This window comes from Triturus cristatus, chromosome 2_1, assembly GCF_964204655.1.
Source record: "Triturus cristatus chromosome 2_1, aTriCri1.1, whole genome shotgun sequence".
NCBI classification, from domain to species: Eukaryota; Metazoa; Chordata; class Amphibia; order Caudata; family Salamandridae; genus Triturus; species Triturus cristatus.
The window spans coordinates 879,237,068-879,257,459 of NC_140581.1; the positions used below are offsets into that span (position 1 = coordinate 879,237,068).

General features: G+C 45.9%; 1 protein-coding gene across 1 annotated transcript in view; it reads right to left on the reverse strand.

The window, feature by feature from the left end:
* Positions 1–20,392, reverse strand: part of ALDH1A1 (aldehyde dehydrogenase 1 family member A1) — a 188,253-nt gene that overhangs the window by 110,135 nt on the left and 57,726 nt on the right. Inside the window, exons 5-6 of the mRNA XM_085633036.1 lie at positions 16,293–16,354; positions 3,240–3,368 (exon numbers count right to left, since the gene is read on the reverse strand). Of these exons, the coding sequence (XP_085489162.1) occupies positions 3,240–3,368; positions 16,293–16,354 (191 nt within the window). The remainder of the gene's footprint in view (positions 1–3,239; positions 3,369–16,292; positions 16,355–20,392) is intronic.

The window sequence follows — 20,392 nt, forward strand, 5'->3', positions numbered from 1 at the left end:
GTAGCGCCAAGATCCAATCTGGCGGTACGGACGTGCGCTGCTGGAACTTCGTATTGGCACTCACCGCAGGCTGTCGATGGGGCAGAGTGAAGTGCAGATTATATGTTGCAGGTTATTACTGGCAGTTGCTGTAGCTGAAAAGAGTCGGGTTCACCGTAGTTTTGCATTGGCGGTCAATCGCAATCTTGGTGTGAACAGGTCCATTGGCGTTAATAAAAAGCCCAAAACTTCATGATATCTTTGTTACTTCCAAGAGGAGTTCAGCTGGCCCAGGACCTGGGTGCCACCTTTTAGGGATCAGGAACCCACTCCAGCAGAGGCCAGCATGGCTCAGGTAGGTCCAGGAAGGTCTAGTGCAGCATGTCAGCTGGGCAGTTGCAGGGAGGCCTCTGGAGCTTGTTATGTCTCTGTAGCTCTGAACAGGAGGTGACCCTTGGAATCACTTTAGATAGTAGGGATCAAGGGAGCAGGTCCATTCCTTCTATTCATACAGCAGGGCAGGCCTTAAGAATCAGTAGGAAAGTCTTCTGGCAGCAAGGCAGTCCTTCTACTGTAGAATCCAAAGGTCCAGGAGTGTACTGAAGAGGGGGTCTGACAGTCCAATATTTATACCTGGTGCTAGCTTTTAATTGGGAAAAACCTCTAGACTTGCCCACACATCCTATTCTGGCATTCCCTCCCTTCCTGCCATGGTCCCTGGATGTCTGGGGTCACAAACGATGAGTGTGAAGTTCTTTGTGTGTGGGCTGAGGCAGCTCCTTTGAAGTTCAAGTGTGGTAGGTGACAGCTCCCACCCTCCCATCTTGACAGTATGGCCCAGTCTACCAACACCCAGTCCCTCTTTGTGATACTGTCTGGGAGAAATACACAAGGGCCAACTGTCAAGTTTACCTAGTTACGTGACCTAGGATAAAGGCTGCAGGCACCAAATGGTTAGGATAAGAAAATGACAACTTTCTAAAAGTGGAATTTTCTGAATTGTGACTTAAAATCTAACATTGCCATCAGAAAGGGTTTAAAATTAGAATTCATTAGAGACCACGCGTCATTTTTACCTCTTCCCAAGCAAAGTTATCATTTATTAAATGTAATAAGGCAACATAATGTTATCCTATGGGAATTTGTGAGTTTTTCACTACTATCACATGTAAAACAAAAACGTATATGTCCAACTTTCGGGGGTACCCTAGGGATGACATATATGTAGTAAAAAGGGAACTTTAGGCTTCTCAAAAGGTTTTTTGGCCACGTCTAATTGCAGTTTAAAACTGCACACCTGCTATAAAAGCAGGCCTGAAACACGTATTGTTTTAAAGAGCTACTTAAGTGGGTGGCACACTAAGTGCTGAAGGCTTACTAGTCGCATTCAATATACCAGCCCTGGGTATATGGTATGCCCCATAACTAGGGACTTATATGTAAATTAAATATGCCAATCAAGTGCAAGCCAGTTTTACCATGTTGTAGGGAGCGAACACAAACACTTTAGCAATGGTTAGCAGCTGTAAAGTGCACGGAGTCCTAAGGCTAACAAGAATGAATTTCTGAATGCAGGAGAGGTGAAAGTAAAAAGTCAGGGGGTGGCCCTGCAGAGAGGACCAAGACCATCGAAAACTGTTATGTCAAACCAGAGTCACTGTCTGATTTATCTGTTTAAAGTGTATATAAACTCTCTATTTGGGACATGGTCCTTGTGATTTCCTTTTGCGTCTTTAGAAACAAACTTCACACCAAGTCTTTCATTGATCTGAACCTTGAATATTTTTCATGTTCCTTCTCTCCTTTAAAACTGAGCAGTCATTATGAGAGAATGCTCTAGGATTCATCATTCGCCTTCTGCTAGACCATATTTGGTTCTCACTGTTGGCTAGATTAGGGCTTAGTTTTCAATGCCACTATTGGTTTATATTTTATCCATTTTTGATCATTTTGAATTAAGTGGCTAACCAGCAACATTTACCTTCTATTTTTAAATAACCATTCATGGTTTGTCCTTTAAACCTTGTCTTGTGTGGATTGTCCTATATGATTTATATGTGTTTACATGAATCTGTGTCTAGGGCGCTCATCTTTAAAGACTCACACGTAGCCTTGATCCATCAATCAGCCCTTTAATGCTAAAAGCACAGACAAAGATTATCATCAGTGAACTGAATCATAACATTACCACTATCAAAGACGAAGACTGGTTAATTGACGTAGATGTTCATAGAGGGAGAAATAGATTGTTATAAGGCCACAAGGAATGCTAGACACCACCCTCAAAGGGTTTGAGAAAAATAGCAACTATTGAAATGACCTCAAAGAGAATATGAGCTCTGTTTGGAGATTGCCATTGCAAGCTGTTTGTCTACAATGACGTCTTGGAGATATCCTCAGTTACCTATGTTTAGAGAGCATGGTGGCATTTTTGGAGAAGTTGGGTGATACCAATTGTAAAGGAATACACACATTCTTTCTCAAGATGTTTAGAAGGGAGAGGATTTAAGACTCTTCCTTTTTAACAGCGGATGCCACGAAAGGAAGAAAAGTATAAGAAATCCCATTTTGAAGAGCAAACTCTTCTCTTCTTCATTGGAAAAATAATCCAGGTTGGCAAGGGGGTCTCTAAAATGTTTGTAAATTCAAACGCATGAGCATGTAGGTATTTCCCAACTTTTTGCCAGGCGGTGTACAGGTAGTGACATCCCTTAAGCTTTTCCTACATACCCCAGATAGGCAATTACTCCAATAGATATTCCACAAAACGAAAATTGTGTGCAGTAGTATGTGTCCTACAGCATAAATGTTCAGTGATCCAACTTCTCTAAATCAGGATTAGCAGACTCGGAATCAAGTTCCTGTTATATGCATAACAAATTTTGTGAACTGGGACATATAGTGATCATTTTGAAAACTGCCCAGAGGAAAAGGATGTCTGGACCAAAGTACACCAGTTCTATTAATTTAGATCACTAATTATCGCAATTTACTCATCTACATATGTCATGATAATGTGTAAGTATAATGCGCAAAATCTCCTACAGAGCCTTATGGTGCTAGCTAAGGTTGGGGGGGGGGGGGGGGCTGAGAATCCAGACAATGAATTAGAACAAACACAAACAAGTTTCACATCACAATAGATTGTTCTTTCTCTCTTGCAACCAATCAGTATCTGCAAATAAATTTGTATAAAATTTCTTGGTACAATATTCTGACTTTGCCCTTCGGTCTCCCATTAATGCTACATGAAAACTCACCTCTTTGATCAATGATCCCATGTAGAGAGCGGAAAGTGGCGTTTGCTCTGCTGGTTTAATTACAACGGTGTTCCCGCAACAGAGAGCAGGTGCCAGCTTCCAAGCAAACATCACCAAAGGGAAGTTCCACTATAATGCAAGAAAAAATAAAAGGATGCCATACATTGAGTTTGTATATAAAAAGGTGCCATTCTGAATGTAAAGATTATAGTATTTCATATTTTTTCTCAATAACATAATGCAAACAAGTTATGGACAGAGGGCCTCATTTACAAGCCCATTGCGCCCCAGTGCATCACTTTCTAGATGCACTGGCGGTGCAGTGGGCCTGCCTATATTTACAAGGCCACATAGTCACCTTGCAGGATTTTTCCATGGCCTTGTAAATAGGGGCCCTTTTCACCCATTACTCTGCGTGAAAGGGGCGTTCCATGGTGTTGGTGTAAGTGTTCCCACGCAACATCCATAAAAACTGACACATTCCCAGATTTACAAAGTGTAGTAAAACTGGGAATGCGTTAGAATCCTACACCTCCCTAGGGGAGACGTAGTAGTGGCACAATGAGGAGAAATGTGCCTTATCTTGTATATATGGTGCATTCCTGCCCTTTTATTTTGACGCACGGCAGCGCAGCAGGAAGGCTTGCTGCGCTGCCGTGCAACTAAATATAGTAAAAGAGGGCTAAAAAGCATGATGAAAGGCACAAATGTGAATTATATATTACCTTGTCAAAATCAACCAAGATTTTTGGGGTCTGTGAATGATAAATATGTAGACACAATCGCTAAAATATATTTTCATAGTGGAGTGAAATTGATTTTATAATTACTTTTACAAGTTTTGAAAGAATCCCTCATCATAGTTTTACTGAAGGTTTGTCGAGTATTCGATGAGGGTCATAACCCAGGGGAAATAATTGTCCAGCAGACCGTTTCTCAGTTTACATATTAAAACTCAAAGTGAAGGATTGATTATCACCATGGGGATGGATCTCAAAGGAGTACTCTGTGAGGACTCACCTTTGTATTACGAGATATTTGGCAAAGTAATCCAATAAAAGAATTTATGAAGCTGACAACGTTAATCACACGTGATAATGAGAAATTAAAAACTGAAACAATTGAAGAAGGGTGCAATTAAGGATAGAAACATAGGAAAAGGTGATCAGCGTTTGCGTAAACCCACAACCCAGACACCAAAAAATTGTCTTGGTTCAGGCAAATTAGTATGTGTTAGTACAGTGCAAATAAATAGCACATTACACAACGTAACCATGGGTATGGATACAGGTGTAAGACCACTGACTCACTGTCAGTAAGACTGCTCTCCCACCCTCGTAGCTCCACCACTAAGTGAGGCCCTCTGTGATCCCCTGCATTCCCTTAGTGCTGGTGTTCGAGGCCCTCCTCTACCCGCAGGTTTACACCTGCGCCTCATCCCTGGTGGTCCAGTGGACCCCTGACCCCTTCTCTCACTCTGCTTTCTGCCCCCTTCTTCCTCTCCATTCTGCTCCGTTTCACCCTTTAGCCTCTTGCCCCTTCATCTTTCCTTCTCTTTTTCTCTGCCTTCGGCTCCATTTCACTCTTTATTCTTTTTTCACTTTTTCTCTGTATTTCACTTTTTCTCACTTTTTCCTCGCTCTTTTGGCCTCCTTTTCCCCCTTTTTCCTGCCGCTGCTGCCCCTCCCCACCAGCGTGACCAGCCCGTTCCAGTTCCCCTCCCCGCCTCCCAGCTGTCCAGCCCTCCCCGACCCCTACTTAATGGGGACAGGCGAGCAAGACCACTGACTCACTGTCAGTAAGACTGCTCTCCCACCCTCGCAGCTCCACCACTAAGTGAGGCCCTCTGTGAGCGCCTGCACTCCCGTAGTGCTTGGTGTAGGAGGCCCACCTCCACCCGCAGGTTTACACCTGCGCCTCATCCCTGGTGGTCCAGTGGACCCCTGACTCCTTCTCTCACTCTGCTTTCTGCCCCTTTCTTCTCCTTTCTGCTCCGTTTCACCCTTTATTCTTTTTTCACTTTTTGTCTGTATTTCACTTTTTCTCACTTTTTGTCGCTCTTTTGGCCTCCTTTTCCCCTGGTTTCCTGCCGCTGCTGCCCCCGCAGCCCCTCCCCCGAGCGTGACCAGCCCGTTCCAGTTCCCCTCCCCGCCCCCGCCTCCCAGCTGTCCAGTCCTCCCCGACCTCTAGTTAATGTGCTATTAGCGCGCAGAAGGCGCGCCAACGGCAAGCCCATCTTCACCTGTCCACAACCCGACAGCGACCAGCGCCAGGAACCCTGGACCTACGCACCGCCAACGCTACGACCCAGTGGCACTCCACGCACTCAACCCAGGCTGCAACAACAACTGCAAGCTAGCATCACCAGCCGACACCCATGGACCCTTCAGCTTTCACCGCTGCCGGCACACCTACAGCACCACCAGGAACACTGACACAGCACATCCCGCCCGCAAGAACACCCCGAACCAAAGACCCTGCAATGCATTCTCCTCACCGTCCGATCACTCCACAAACACGCCACCGAAATCTGGGACCTCCTCGACAGCACCACCCCGGAAGTAGTGTTCTTCACAGAAACCTAGACCAACACCACCTCGGGACCGGACATCGCCATCGCCATTCCCCAAGGATACAAGATCTCCAGGAATGACCGCCCCACCCGCCCGGGAGGAGGAATCGCCATCATCCACAAATCTACCCTCAGCCTGAGCACACTCCCCGACGAGCCCACAGACCTGATGGAACACCTTCACTTCAAGATACTGGCCAGCCCTACCACCACCCTCCGAGGAACCCTCATCTACTGACCCCCTGGACCCCGCGGGCCTTTTGCCAACTCCAACACGGACATCATCTCCCTGCAGGCCATCGCATCCACCAACTACACCCTGCTGGGAGACCTCAACTTCCACCTCGACAACCAACTGGACCCCAGCACCACATCCCTCCTGGACAACCTCCACAACAGTGGACTCCGCCAGATCATGACCGAGCCCACGCACTCAGCAGGACACACCCTCAACCCTCTCTTCATTACAGGAAACTCCATCACCTTCATCCACATCAGTGACCTCCCATGATTTGACCATTGATGCGTCCACTTTACCTTCAAAACACCCACCATCCACAAGCACCAGCACCTGCTCCCACAAAGAAACTGGACCGAAATCACCGACAACCAGCTCACCTCCTCACTCACCAACTCCACCCCAGCCATTGCGGAAAACAATGACCCCAACAACGCAGCCCGAACCCTGCACAGATGGATCTCCGACAGCGCCAACACCATAGCCCCCCCTCAAGAAAAACAACAAGACCTACGCCAAGAAAGCTAGATGGTTTACCACCAAACTTCGAGAGTCCAGACGCACTTGCCGCCGCCTTGAAAAGGCCTGGAGGAACACCAAATCCACAAAAGCCTAAAACAACTTCAGAGCCGCCACCAACCCTCACCACCAACTCATCAGAGAAACGAGGAAAAAAGTGATTGAAGACAGTATCTCCACACAAGCACACAACAGCAAAGAACTCTTCAACATCATCAAGGTGTTCGCTCAACCCACCAGCGAATCTACTTACATCCCTCCCTCACAAGACCTCTGCGACAAACTCAGCACCTTTTTCCACCACAAAATCAAGAGCATCTATGACAACTTCAACGAAGACAACCAACACACTGAACCCTCACCAACCACCCCCAACACCCTGAAGCCTGCGATTCACAACTGGACAGCCCTCACCACCAAAGACACACTGAAGACAATGAAGTCAATCCACTCCGGGGCCCCCACGAACCCCTGCCCCCACCACATATTCAACAGATCCTCCGACACCATTGTACCCATGCTCCGCCACACCATCAACCGCTCCCTGGCGACCGCCTCGTTCCCCGTTGACTGGAAACACGCCGAGGTAAACCCCCTCCTGAAGAAACCCTCGGCAGACCTCACCGACCTAAAAAACAACAGACCCATCTCCCTGCTCCCGTTCCCAGCAAAAGTCATCAAGAAAGCCATTAACAGCCAACTCGCCACATTCATTGAAGAGCACAACATCCTCAACTCCTCCCATAAAACCAGGAAAAACCACAGTATGGAAACCGCCCTCCTCGCCACAACAGACGACATCTGCACCCTACTGGACAAAGGAGAAACAGTAGCCCTCATCCTACTCGACCTCTCAGCGGCATTCGACACAGTCTCTCACCGCACCCTAATACGCAGACTCCACGAAGCACGGATCCAGGACAAGGCCCTCAACTGGATCTGCTCCTTCTTCTTCGGCAGAACGCATTTGGTCAGACTCCCCCTTTCCTCTCGGACCCTACACCTACCACCTGCTGAGTCCCCCAGGGCTCCTCCCTCAGCCCGACGCTCTTCAACGTCTACAAGGCTCCGCTTGCCCCCATCGTCAGAACCTACGGACTCAACATTGTGTCATATGCAGACTACAGCCAACTCATCCTCTCCCTATCCAACGAACACACACCGCCAGACACAACTTTCGAGAAGGCATGGAAGCTGTCGCCCAATGGATGAAAAACAGCTGCCTACAACTAAACACCAAGAAAACAGAAGTACTCATCATGGGCCCAAACCCCGACGCCTGGAACGACACCTGGTGGCCCCCCACCCTCGGAAGCCCACCCACCCCCACAGACCATGCACGCAACCTGACCGCCTGATCAACTCCGTCTCATCCTCCTGCTTCCACACCCTCCGCCTCCTACGTAAGGCCTTCAAATGGATCCCCCTCAAACACAGAAAGACTGTCACGCACACACCCTGGTCACCAGCAAACTCGACTACGGCTACGCACTCTACGCCGAAATAAATAAAATCCTCACCCGCAAGCTACAGAACATCCAGAACTGGTCCTCAACCTGACAAGACACTGCCACATCTCCCAGCAGCTGCGCACACTCCAATGGCTCCCCGTTGAGGATAGAGTTACCTTCAAGATGCTCCCCCACGCACACAAGGCCCTCCACGACATCGGACCAGCATACCTGAACAGCTGACTCAAATTCCATGCACCCCAAAGGACGCTACAATCAGCCCAACTCTCATCTGGCTGTAGTCCCCTGCACCAGAAAGACCAGATCGGGAGGCCGCTCCTTCTCCTTCCTCGCGACCAGAGCCTGGAACGCCCTTCCGCTCCACCTCAGACAAACAACATTGCTCCCCATCTTCGCAAGAAACCTAAAAACCTGGCTCTTCGACAGACCCCCTCTTTGATGGACTGGAACTTGCACTCCCCACCCCCAGCACCTTGAGACCCTTACGGGTGAGTAGTCGCGCTTAATAAATGCCTGATTGATTGATTGAGGTGTGTAGCTTCCATCACCAGGATCAAACCGGATGCAAAACCAAGAAGATCATTTGCAAAAGAGGAATAGTCAATTGATGCATTGAGCTCAGCAGTCTCTTCCAATGAATAAGCAATAAAGGGCTGGACAAGCCTTTAATTGCACCGGGCATTTTCCGGGTTACTTTGAGGCCAGTTTTTAAAGCATATGGAAGCTACTCGTGCTTCTGAAACAGTGCTGCTTGTGCTGGGATTTAGCACCGGGAGCACGTTCTGTGCAAAAAAATAAGTGCGAACTGCACCACACCATGCACCACAGGATGCAACTACTCGAGTAGATGTACTACTCGAGCCACAGCCTTTGGACCGCAAACGGTTATGACTGCCCGCGTTAGAAAAAAATCTCACCAGATGTCCTCCTATAGACTGGAAATCGCACTATGGGACACCAAATCTCACTTGAGTTTGTCAATTTCACATTCTGGAGCCACACACAAGAAAAGATTCCGCCACATGGCGATTGGCAGAATTCTGCCAATTCTACCAATCCGCTGGCAGAACAGAATATTTCGCCCATCCCTAGTATGGATATCTGAGCAGGTAAACATGGTAACCAGGAACTCAGAGGAAGAAGAAGCCATGGCCCTGTTTTTTACCAAATTTGACTTTAACAGGTAGATTCATATAAACATAGTGATGTGGTCATTATGTCAGAAGATAGATAGCACAATGTGGCCTTAGGAGGCCTGTCCATATTTTTCAGGTGCTGTTGTGATTTTTTTTTTTGTTGTTGCGTATTTATATAGCGCGAACTCGACCCGACAGTATTGGAGCGCTTTACATAGCACCGTATTTACATTACACATTCAGGCACGGGGAGATTAAGTGATTTGCCCAGAATCACAGGATGTGGACGCGACCTCGAGGCTCGAACCCTGGTTTCCTGCACCAGAGGCGGCAGCGCAGCCGACGGACCACATCATCTTGATTGCAATGTTGCACAGGGCAGAAGATCAGATTGTCGAGATCAGAGGTTAATGAGTCATGAGGCTGCATAGTGTTTGTGAAAGCTGTCAATGAGGTGTAGCTGAACATTCACTTTACTTTGAGGCTATGTGTTTCTTTCCTTATATGTATTCTGTGGCCAGTCTTATGTTGCTGTTCCATGGGGTGTTGTCTGCATAGTTATATTTCTACTACAGATCCTCCTATTCTACTTGAGTAACTTGCTCAGCTTTTTCCCCCTTAGGTTTTACTTGATAGTGTGCCTTTACATGTACGTGTTGCCTTGTTTCTCAAAGTGTGGCTTCAGAGGTGTGGGATTCTTTCCTTCAGTGTCTGTGGGACTCAGGGTGGTCTCCCGTCGGATTTCTTGATTAGTTCTCCTAACTTCAGTTCTCATGAGCATAGGACAATATGTTTGCCAGTGTCCTATTTTATCTTCTGTAGGAATGCTAATGGTCAACAAAGTTTTCCACCTGGATGGCCTTCAAAACCATTGCGAACCTGCGCATTGTCAGTAGAAGAACAAAATTGAATCTACTTTCTTGTTTTCTCCTGTGAGTGTGTGAAAACTTTCCAGTAGGCATGCTTGAGGATTGTACTTAGTCGCCTGTATCTCAGTTAACAGAGCTGCAGATACCACACCAGGTACGTACCCCTGATTGTCCTTTCATCAGCAATTGCTACCTTCAGGTCATTGGGGAGTTTTCTGGCTATATTGGTGGTGACATCTGGATTTACAGCACATTGGTGGCAGTACTCAGACCCCTTGCAAAATGGTGGCGATGCCAAATGTCATTCTGGCACTTGGAGCTTTCACTTCATGAAGTTTGCCAAATAAACCCTGTAAGGAGACCGGGTGATGCCTCTCAGCTTAGATCATCTCTGGGCACACTTGAGCATAATTCTGCTTTTAGTGAATGGTCCACTCACCTGGGCATGACTGGGCTTCTCCTGGACACTCTTTTATCCTGCAGGGCAAGGCACTTTCTCTACCTCTCTAAGCAAGCAGCCAGGCAGGCTCTAAGCAGACCCAAAACTCAATTTAGAATTTGTGCGCACTACCGATAATGTCTCATCTTAATTGGAAGACTAGCTTTCAGACTTGCACCAGCTCTGGTTCACATCAGTTCCTCAGGTACTCTGTGGAGCACTCCCTTGCTTGGACAAAAAGAATTTGGGATAGGGACAAAGTTTGGATAGCTTGGATCAGACATATTCATTTTCCAGACAGGGGATATTGATCAATTTTTTAACTGTTTGAGGTGGTTCCTTTAAAAAATGTCATTTTTGAATACAGCACAGATACCAACCTTTATGGAAGGTGATGATTCCCACAGCAAGTAGTGATCAGGATGGCCAAAACATGAATACAAGGAAGTGTGAAGATTCTGCATCTGACTGTAACCAGCCTTCCTGAAGCACCAATCAGTGGGAAAAAAAGGACAAGCGCTGCCTAGAAAAGCCTTCAGCTTGAACAACTGAATGTCCTGACTTGCCCCTCTCCCCTTATATTCCGCAAATGGCCCTCTTCAAGAAAGGCTGATCAGCAATTCGCAGCTGAAAGGTCCGTATAGACAGTTTAAGGGCAGTCCTTTGTCCAGGGTTCCTCACTTTAGTGTCTAGGCCTCCTATCTTAAGCTTCAAGGATCCAGAAAATGCACTTACACTGTCTGACAAAGCTGTTTCCCTTCCGCTACCTTTTGCCATGTCAAAGAGGGGCTATCCATAATGGATCCCACTGGTCCCAGCAAACTTGCACCATAACACGGAGTCCTGTTAACAACCCTACTACATATACATGGACACAACAAACACATAGGATGTCAGACCAAGAGTCGGGTGTCACACTAAAGTGGAACTTTGCATGATTAGGTCCAGTTGGCCACACTCTCACTGAAACAAAGAAAAAGGTCTGTTCTTTTTTATCACTTCAGAAAGATCTGCCACCTCCGCTTCATGTCAACAGTCCAGGTTATGGACATTAATCCCATTTCAGCAGTGAGAGCACACTTGGTGCACCTCTCCATGGAGCAGAACGGTTTTGGCCCTTAAGGTTACCATGGAAAGGCCTAAGCTTCAGTTGGGCCAATTAAAGTCAAGATACCAGTTTCACATGCAGTCAGGTCTAGGCCACGCACTCATTTGCCAAGCAGAGGACATTCCTGCCCCAACTGAGTTCAGGAAGGTGTTCAGAGCAGGATTCAACTCATAAAATGACCTGGCTAAGTAAAAAATTATATCTTGACATGAGCGGCAGGAAAGATTGCCACCAATTTTCAGCCGCTCTGAAAAGTAATTCAAAGAAGCTCCTTCTCAGGAATTCTGCTTGTAGGAGATGTCTAGCTGCCTTGTCGTTGTCAATGGAACAGTGATTGGGTATCACAAAGATAATAATAATAATAACAATACAGCATTTTCTAGAGCGCGAACAGCTACCTCACAAGGAGGTGTCCCGGCGCTGGAGCAGCATAAACACAGAGACCAATTTTATGCAACTAGAGCGGTTGGGAGAAGAGCCAAGTCTTCAGCAGCTGCTTAAAACAGGCTTCAGAGGGGGCCTGCTGAAGCGCAGGAGGTAGAGAATTCCATAGCGCCGCCACCTTGGCCGAGAAGGTTCTTCCTCCTAGCCGGGCCCTTTTTATTCGTGGAACTGCAAGCTGAACACGGCAGTTGGAACGAAGGGAGCGGGACTGAGTATATCTCGGCAGCCGAGCTCTCAGGTAATTTGGGCAAGTGCCATACAGAGATCTAAAAGTCAGCGTACGTGCCTTAAATTTGATCCTACTGGCTAGAGGTAGCCAGTGAAGAGAACGAAGGTGCGGAGAGACTGAATGCTTAAATGGAATACGCATTAGCAGTCTCGCAGCCGCATTCTGGACCAATTGCAGTCGCTGGATTAGGTACTTTGGCAAGCCCAGATAGAGGCCGTTAGCGTAATCTAGTCTTGACGTTACTGTGGCATGGATTACTGTTTTTCGGCAACTCTCAGGAAGAAGTCGCAGAATCTTCCGTAGGTTCCTCAGCTTGCCTAGACAGCATCCAGCTACCTGTTGGATATGCGAGGCAAAGGACAGATTATCGTCCCAATGCACCCCCAGATTTTTTGCCGTTTGACTAGGCGAAGGGGCCGGTCCCATCACTGCCGGCCACCAAAGCTCAGAAGGGGGAGGGGAACTTTTTCCAAAGAAAATCACTTCCGTCTTGTCCGCATTAAGTTTTAATTTATTGGTGTTCATCCAACATGCGACGTCTTGAAGACAGCCCTTAAAGCTTGAAAAGGCCGCCTCCGACACCACGTAATATGGAAACACCAGTTGGGTGTCATCAGCATATGAGATTGCCTTGACTCCCCAATTGGCAATCAATGTAAAAAGCGGAGCAAGGTAGATATTAAATAATAATGGGCTAAGTGCCGAACCCTGAGGGACCCAACACCCAAGAACCTTAGGTGTGGAGGAAACGGTCCCCAGTGCTACCTTTTGGGTTCTCTGAGTCAGATACGACTGTATCCAACCCAGCACCTGGCCCTGGAGGCCTACCTCTACCAGTCGCTTCAACAGCCTTGCGTGGTCAACCGTGTCAAAAGCTGCCGATAGATCCAGGAGCACCAGCATGGCTGAGTCTCCCGAATCCATCAACCACCTCACTGATTCTGCCACCTCAATCAGAGCAGTCTCGGTACTGAAACCGGGTCTAAAACCTGCCTGCGTTTCATGCAGTATGCCATATTCCTCCGTAAATTTACTTAGCTGCCGCTGAATTACTTTCTCAAGCATTTTGCCCGGTGCAGCCAGCAGAGAAATAGGACGAAGGTTACTGAGGTCCGTGGGGTCCCCATTTGTTTTTTTCTTTAATGGGAGGAGGGTGGCATGTTTCCAAATCTCCGGGAACACCCCGGAGGAAATGGACGAATTCCAGATATGCTGTAAAGTGGGAGCCACAAAGTCAGCCATTTTACTCCAAAGCTTAGGTGGACAGGGATCGTCAGGTGACCCTGACTTACAACGTCTTAATTCCTGCAAGACCGAAGTCAGTGCTATAGGCTGAAATTGAGCCAGAGAAACACCAGTCACCTCTTTGACAGCCAGATCTGTCTTCACCGTCCTCCTCTCAGGGCCGAAGGACTCATAAACTCGCTTAATTTTTTGATCAAAGAAATCAGAAATGCTATCGCACAAAGTGACCGACGGAGGTACCTTCCTCTCAATACATCTAGGTTTAAAAAAGGACTGAACCACTTTAAAAATGTCCTTGCTAGAGTGTTCTGCCTGCTGAATCGATGCCGCAAAAAACTGTTTTTTGGCCTTTCTAACAGCCTTCTGCAATTTTTTGGAGGCTTCCTTGTAACGCGCTTTTTCCAGGGTCCCGTAATTTACCCTCCAGAGCCTCTCTAGCCTCTTGCAGGCTGCCTTCTCTACTCTAAGGTCCTGTGAAAACCAGGGAGCGGACGGGGATTCCCTCTTGGACATTGTGCGTTTTGCTGGCGCGATGGACGACACCATGTTTTCAATCCAGTCATTAAACTGCTGAGCATCAGTGTTAGCATCCGAAGTTAGCGTTTGTTTATTCTGAGCTAGCACTGGGCCCATATTGGCAGGAATTAGCTTCTTCCATTGTCTCCTCATAAAGGAACACTTGCTTGTCGCAGGTTTATCCACCGCTAGATTTATTTTAAATGGAATGAATGAATGGTCTGACCAAACCAACGGCAGTGCCGCCTCCACCGTCACATTTTTTATGTTGGAAAGAATTAGATCAAGCGTATGACCCGCTCTATGTGTGGGGCCATTATTGATTAGTCTCAAATTCGCTGCATTCAATGTGGCCCTCAATGTCTCTGCCGGGGTGCAACCCTCCTTATCCACATGGATGTTAAAATCCCCTACTATGAGGAAGTGAGGGTGAAGGAGGGAACTCTGCACAATCATATCCAACAAAGCTATCAGGTTGGGCTCATCCCCACCAGGAGGGCGGTATATAACCAGTCCCGCTAGTGATAGCTGAGGTCCCACCTGAAGGCAAAAATGCAGTCCCTCCAGTCCCGGAATCAGGGTTGGGGCAGAGGATGTTAATATAAACTGCTCCTTGAATATAGCAGCCACCCCCCCCCCACCTCTTCTAGCGCCTGCCCTGTTAGAAAAACACATTTTATAACCTGGAGGTACCGCCAGTGCAATGGCGGTCACATTGTCCTCATTAAGCCAGGTTTCTGTTAAAAACAGAGCGTCCCACTCATGACCTTCCAGTAGCAGCCAGATGTCGTCTGCATGCTTTGGTAGGGATCTACAATTTAGGAGGCCAGCTCTAAAACCTCTGTTAGTGAGCGGCCTGGGCCTGGTATACACCTCCTCCCTCTCATCGCCCCTCACATCCAGAGATTTCCCACAAGCCCCACATGTCTGAGGGAGGGTATCAGACCGTAGGTCTATCCTGTGAGCGCAACACACAGCACCCGTGTTGAGCGCCCCTAGGTCTTCTCGTGACCACACGATCCTTACCTCTGAAATCCCCCCCCCCCCCCGACAGCATGCCCGGCCCCGGCCGCAGTCTGGTCGCGGGCGGGCGCAGACGGGCTTGCCTTTGGCATATGGGGGCATATGTACAATAGTACATCCAAGTCTTTTTTCAAGTCAGATCGCACCCACCGGTCATCAAACCAGCATTAGCCCCAAAGTAGCAGGCAGGGTCCTCAAGCCAAGATGAAATTGTCTGTCCTTGAAAATGAAGAGCTTAAAGCTCGGTGCAACGATATGTTACCCAGTAAGGGGACATTCAGGATACCAGACATAAGATTTGGTTTTTCCACTCATATGAGACATGGGCTGATATAGGAGGTATTTTCCCACTACATACATATCTCACAGTGGAAAATAGAGGCAATCATGGCTGAGGTGTATGCAAACCCCTCTCCAAGTCCTGCCTAACAGTAACTGTACCTTTACAATGGAGGAAGACACGAAGGCTCACCATGTTCAATTCATTATTGAAACCGCGTTGGTAAATATTGGGATTAGCTCCCATATCCCCCGAGGCATAGAAGTGTATTGGATGGAGAAGAGGACTCAGCAGGCATTCTCTAAAGGATGCAAGTCTATATATTATCCTACCTTGTTGTCATGCATCACTTTGATAAACAGGATGCTCTTTGATCCCAGAGTTGGAAGAAATTATCTTTAAAGAGTCGCCTGGGCCCACACCTATTAGTCTGAGTAACCAAAGACCCGGGGAACCTCTTGTTCCCCTGAGGAGCTAAGGGCAAGTGATGGGTTGCTTTTGAGAGGAGCTAACAGATCTTCAGCAATCATAGATTGTAAGTTGTTGATGAGGAAACAGAGGAGCTTGGAAGTCGAGCCGTATGGACCGTGGAGCTTTGGATCCCCACAGCCAAGATGACCTCACAGATGGCCTTGGAAAGAATCCAGGCAATGCTCTTCTGATGTGGATGGTTTAGCATTAGCTGAGCCCCTCATGCACGTGCTTTCAAGTTGCGTTCCTGAGGGAGGATGTCACTATAGTATGCCAACATTACGAGAGCATAAAACAGTGAATATTTGTGACACTGCCAAGTATTACGTGTTAAACAATATAAAATGAACACACATACTTTTTCAATTCCCCACACTTTGCTCTTTGCATCTCATTTATTGACACAGTTATATATAGTTGTACTATCAATCATATGCTTATCAAAGTTTTCGCAATTGTTCTCTGTCAACAATGAAAATATGTTATACTCACTGGGATAATTTGACCGCACACACCAACAGGCTCGTGTCTTGTAAATGTAAAGAAGTCTCCATCTACGAGAAAGCACAGAGAAGTATAGAAACGCTTCTAAAACTCAGAGGAGGTTCTAAGTATGCAAAAGTATGCCGACATTTAACTGTGAGCCACGATAAATGCTACAATCAGGCGCATCATGGGCTTGACGTGCTAAATTCATTGGTGCTCAGAATTTATAATCATAAGGATAATATTTTCAGTCATTTAAGTAACCATAAAAGAAATGCCTTTTCTGTCCAGTCAAAACGTTTCCCCTCTTCCGTTCTTGGTTGGATTTTGATGAACACAGGATATCATGGGTACTTCAGTGACTCTAATCAATAGGATTTTAAACTGCCACTGCCTGCTCCGGTAAGCACATGCGACTTAGTAAGGGGTGCATGGACGTTTTCTAACAATGATTTCTAAGTATTTGATATTTTCAGGAGAATATTAAAACTCCTAATAAGAATCTATTCAAACCCTAGATTTCCATGCAAATCAACTGTTCCGTGCAAACACCTACAGGATTACATACTGCAGAAATGCATATGGGTCTTATGAATGTTTTTATTTTTCACGTGGAAATATCCCTTAACTTACTACCTCGCAAAGCAAGGCGAGACAGAGGCCCTATTTAAAAGTTGGGCAGAATAGGGAGTATGTATTTACCACACACGCTACATACATCCTATTCTGGGTTCTCAACAGCAAAATGAGGCATAACACAGATTTTTAAAAAATCTTGCTAGATGTATTGTGCATTTATTACAAATATCATTGTAAGTTTAGGTAGAATTTTAAGCCCATAACTTCACCCTAAAACCAAATATGTACCCCCCACCAAACTCCCAACGCAAGTTATTCCACTTGCAACTAAAATAATGTCTCTTGAGACATACTACATGAGAAAATCAGCACTGTGTTTCCTCTCTTGGAGAGTGTCCATCTGTTCATATTTAAGATAATAACCGTATTTTATGAATAACTGGCTCGGGGTCCCAGGTCATTTTGACTGCTACCAATGTTCTTGGACTTGCCAAGTGTGGGTCCTCGTTCTGGAAGACAGTCATTGCAGGTTTCGCGAGGTCATTAAATTTGTGTACTTCTTTTCATAAACCATATAAGGTAATTTCCATTGCCCTGCAGTCCAAAATATTCTAGCCCATATCCGTTTGTCTAGTGAGGTTGTTCTTTTCCCGTGGGACCTAGTTCCTTGTTTAACAACTAGTAACATATTGGTAATAATGACTATTCTTTTTGGCAATAGATTCCCACCGTGGGGGGCTCATGCACTGTACCACTACAAATTTAAGGTTTGAAATTGGGAAACCCACTGTCTTCCTAATGTGGCTCAGAATCTAGAGTGTCATGTACCAATTATTCATTATCTTATAGCACGCTTCTCTATTTCTTCACTTTGCTATTTCAGTCCTTTTATCATGTAGTGCGTCGCCTGGGGGCTCCAGGACTGGTTGATCTGCCTTTTAGATACTTCGCACTAGGCCTTTGGTTGCTTCATAGTGTGGTAATATCTACTCCATTGCTGTTAGTTCACTGGTCCCTGCTTCCTCGCTCTCGGAGCCAAGTACGCAAATACTGCAACTGTAAATACGGCAGCCTCTCTGCTTCCTCCACCCCAAAAACTTTTTTCATTTTTCAAATGATTAAATGGCTTGATTCTAATTTAGGTCTCACTTTAGGAAGTGTAGAACATTGGAAGCGGAATGTTAGCTGGGATTATTATGGATAGGTATGAAGGAAGACGGGAATGATTTTTATTCCTTAATTGTATGTCAATTTCTCTCATGTTTCAAAGAGTGGCTTGTAATGTTGGATACATATGCAGCTTTGGGTCTGGACGTTTTTGGTAACCAAAGTACGTCCCAATGGGGTCTCCCTTTCTGTGCCATTTCCATATGGGGCACATTGACCATTCCGTTTGCCCTGGTTATGAACCAACATAATATCTGCTTACTCTATTTCTAGAGTGACTGCACCTGTGTATAAGAAGGAATTATGTTATTTTTTCTTGCTGCGGGAACTAGGAGAGATCAGTATGTTTGTAATTTATATTTGATAGGTCATCTGGTCGGGGTTATTTTTGGCAGATATTTAATAGCTGCTTCCACTTCCTCCACTATAATCTTCTAATCTCCCATCTTTTAGTGTCCGTTATCAGGATCAAGATATCTTTTAGGTGTGTTTCTTGGGTGTAATTGGAAGCATATGTGGCTGTTAGCACAATCTCTCAGCTTAATTGTTTCCGAAGATTATATGTGTACCTTCTTGAGTGTCGGTTACAGCGGATGATAGTTCCAAAGGTTGTGATTTATTTATGTATTGTATTCACAGTTCCACAAGTTTTCTTTGCTTCTGCTATTTTATAGTACTGTTCCAAAAACGATTCCAATATTAGCAATTTATCGTCTTTGGCCATAAGATAACTTTCAACAAAATGTGAGAAGATTCACTCTTGATAGCTCTCCATATTTTATGTTGTTTAATCGATGAGTTAAGTTCCATGTTATAATTCAAAACAAGTATTTGTGTATATGCGCTTGAGTCTTGATAGTCAGTGTACAGTGTAGCAATGTGTCGTAGTTTGCAGAGTACCTGGACGGGCAGCCCTCATCTCGCCCCCTTATCTTGGAAAGAGAAATACATATTAATGCTGCACCTTTGTACTTACTGCATTATCCACCAGTGGCGGTGATCTTCTGGTCAGCCTCCTCACTTTTGCCCCGATCTCCCAATGTTGATGCACGCATAGGTCAAGTTGTGCCCATCTGGGGACAGGTTGTTCGATGTGCATCCTTGTGTGCTTCTTCTGTTGCCTTATATTTTTATCTGGCGACTTCCTGTGTTAGGGTGGCGTTCTTCTCTCCTGTTGTGGGTTTCGTGGAGTGGGCTTCAGGAGCTCCAGACAATGTCTATTTTCCTCAAGCAATTTAACAACTGTTGTCCTCCCTTTGAATAACAAGCATTGGCATAGCCAATAGGTCTCGCCTTTGAGAACCTTATAAGTTTTTAAACATGCAACAGTTAATGTTGTTGCACCAAGGATATTGTGCTGCATAACTAAATACTTATAAGGACCCTAGGAGACAGAATGAGAGTGAACTATGCACATAAAACACTTGCTCCTGTGCACTGCTAACCTTTATACTACTCTAACATCCCTTCATGGGGCTGTGATGTTCTCTCCCCATTTGTGTATTGATTCAGTGTATTTCTTAATCCTTATGTTGCTAGCCGGTGCTGTTATTCATACTTAATTTTATCATGACAGATTTGCTCGACTCCAAGTTAATACCTTCTTTAACTATTCCACATCTTATGTGCTCCTTTTGGGGATTTTTTATATTATCTGAGCTTCTTGACAGCTAACACTCCTTATTATCCTGAGCATTGATACTATCACTCACTTGAACCCTTACAACTACAAACTCAACAACCACCAGCGACTAAGCTCTTGATCCATTTCTTCCCAATTCCACTTTCATATCGTGTTTTACAACAGGCCTGCTGCATGCTGAAAAGACTCATAGGTGAACAACTATGGTGCATTTATGCCTTTGACAGCTACCTCCCTTACCACCTTCTCACCCAGTCCCTTGGCCAAGTACTGAAGGCTAACTCTTTGAACTTCAATGCCATATCTCACCATGTAAAAAGAAAAAGTGCTCCACTGCCTCACATTTTAAAACGGAACCATTGCACTCCTACAAGAGACACCTCTGTTAGACACAGAATTCCAAATACTGAACAGGGACTAGGTGGCACATTATTTAGTAGCCTTCGCACCATTACTGACCCGGGAGTGTGTAAAGGTGTTTATAACTGAAATCAGACATGTGGTGTGACCGTCCGTATGCCAAAATCCCTGGCTCATAAAGTTCTCAAAAAGAGATGAGACCAGGAGGGTTGAAATGCTTTTGTGAAAATAGGGATGCTAGACAGTGTCAGGTATTAGTGGTGGGTGTAGTTTATGTGAAGAATATACACAAGCATCACTTCTTCACTACAGTGTCTGACTACTCATTAAATTTGGCAGTGTACGTGTAGTGACTGGT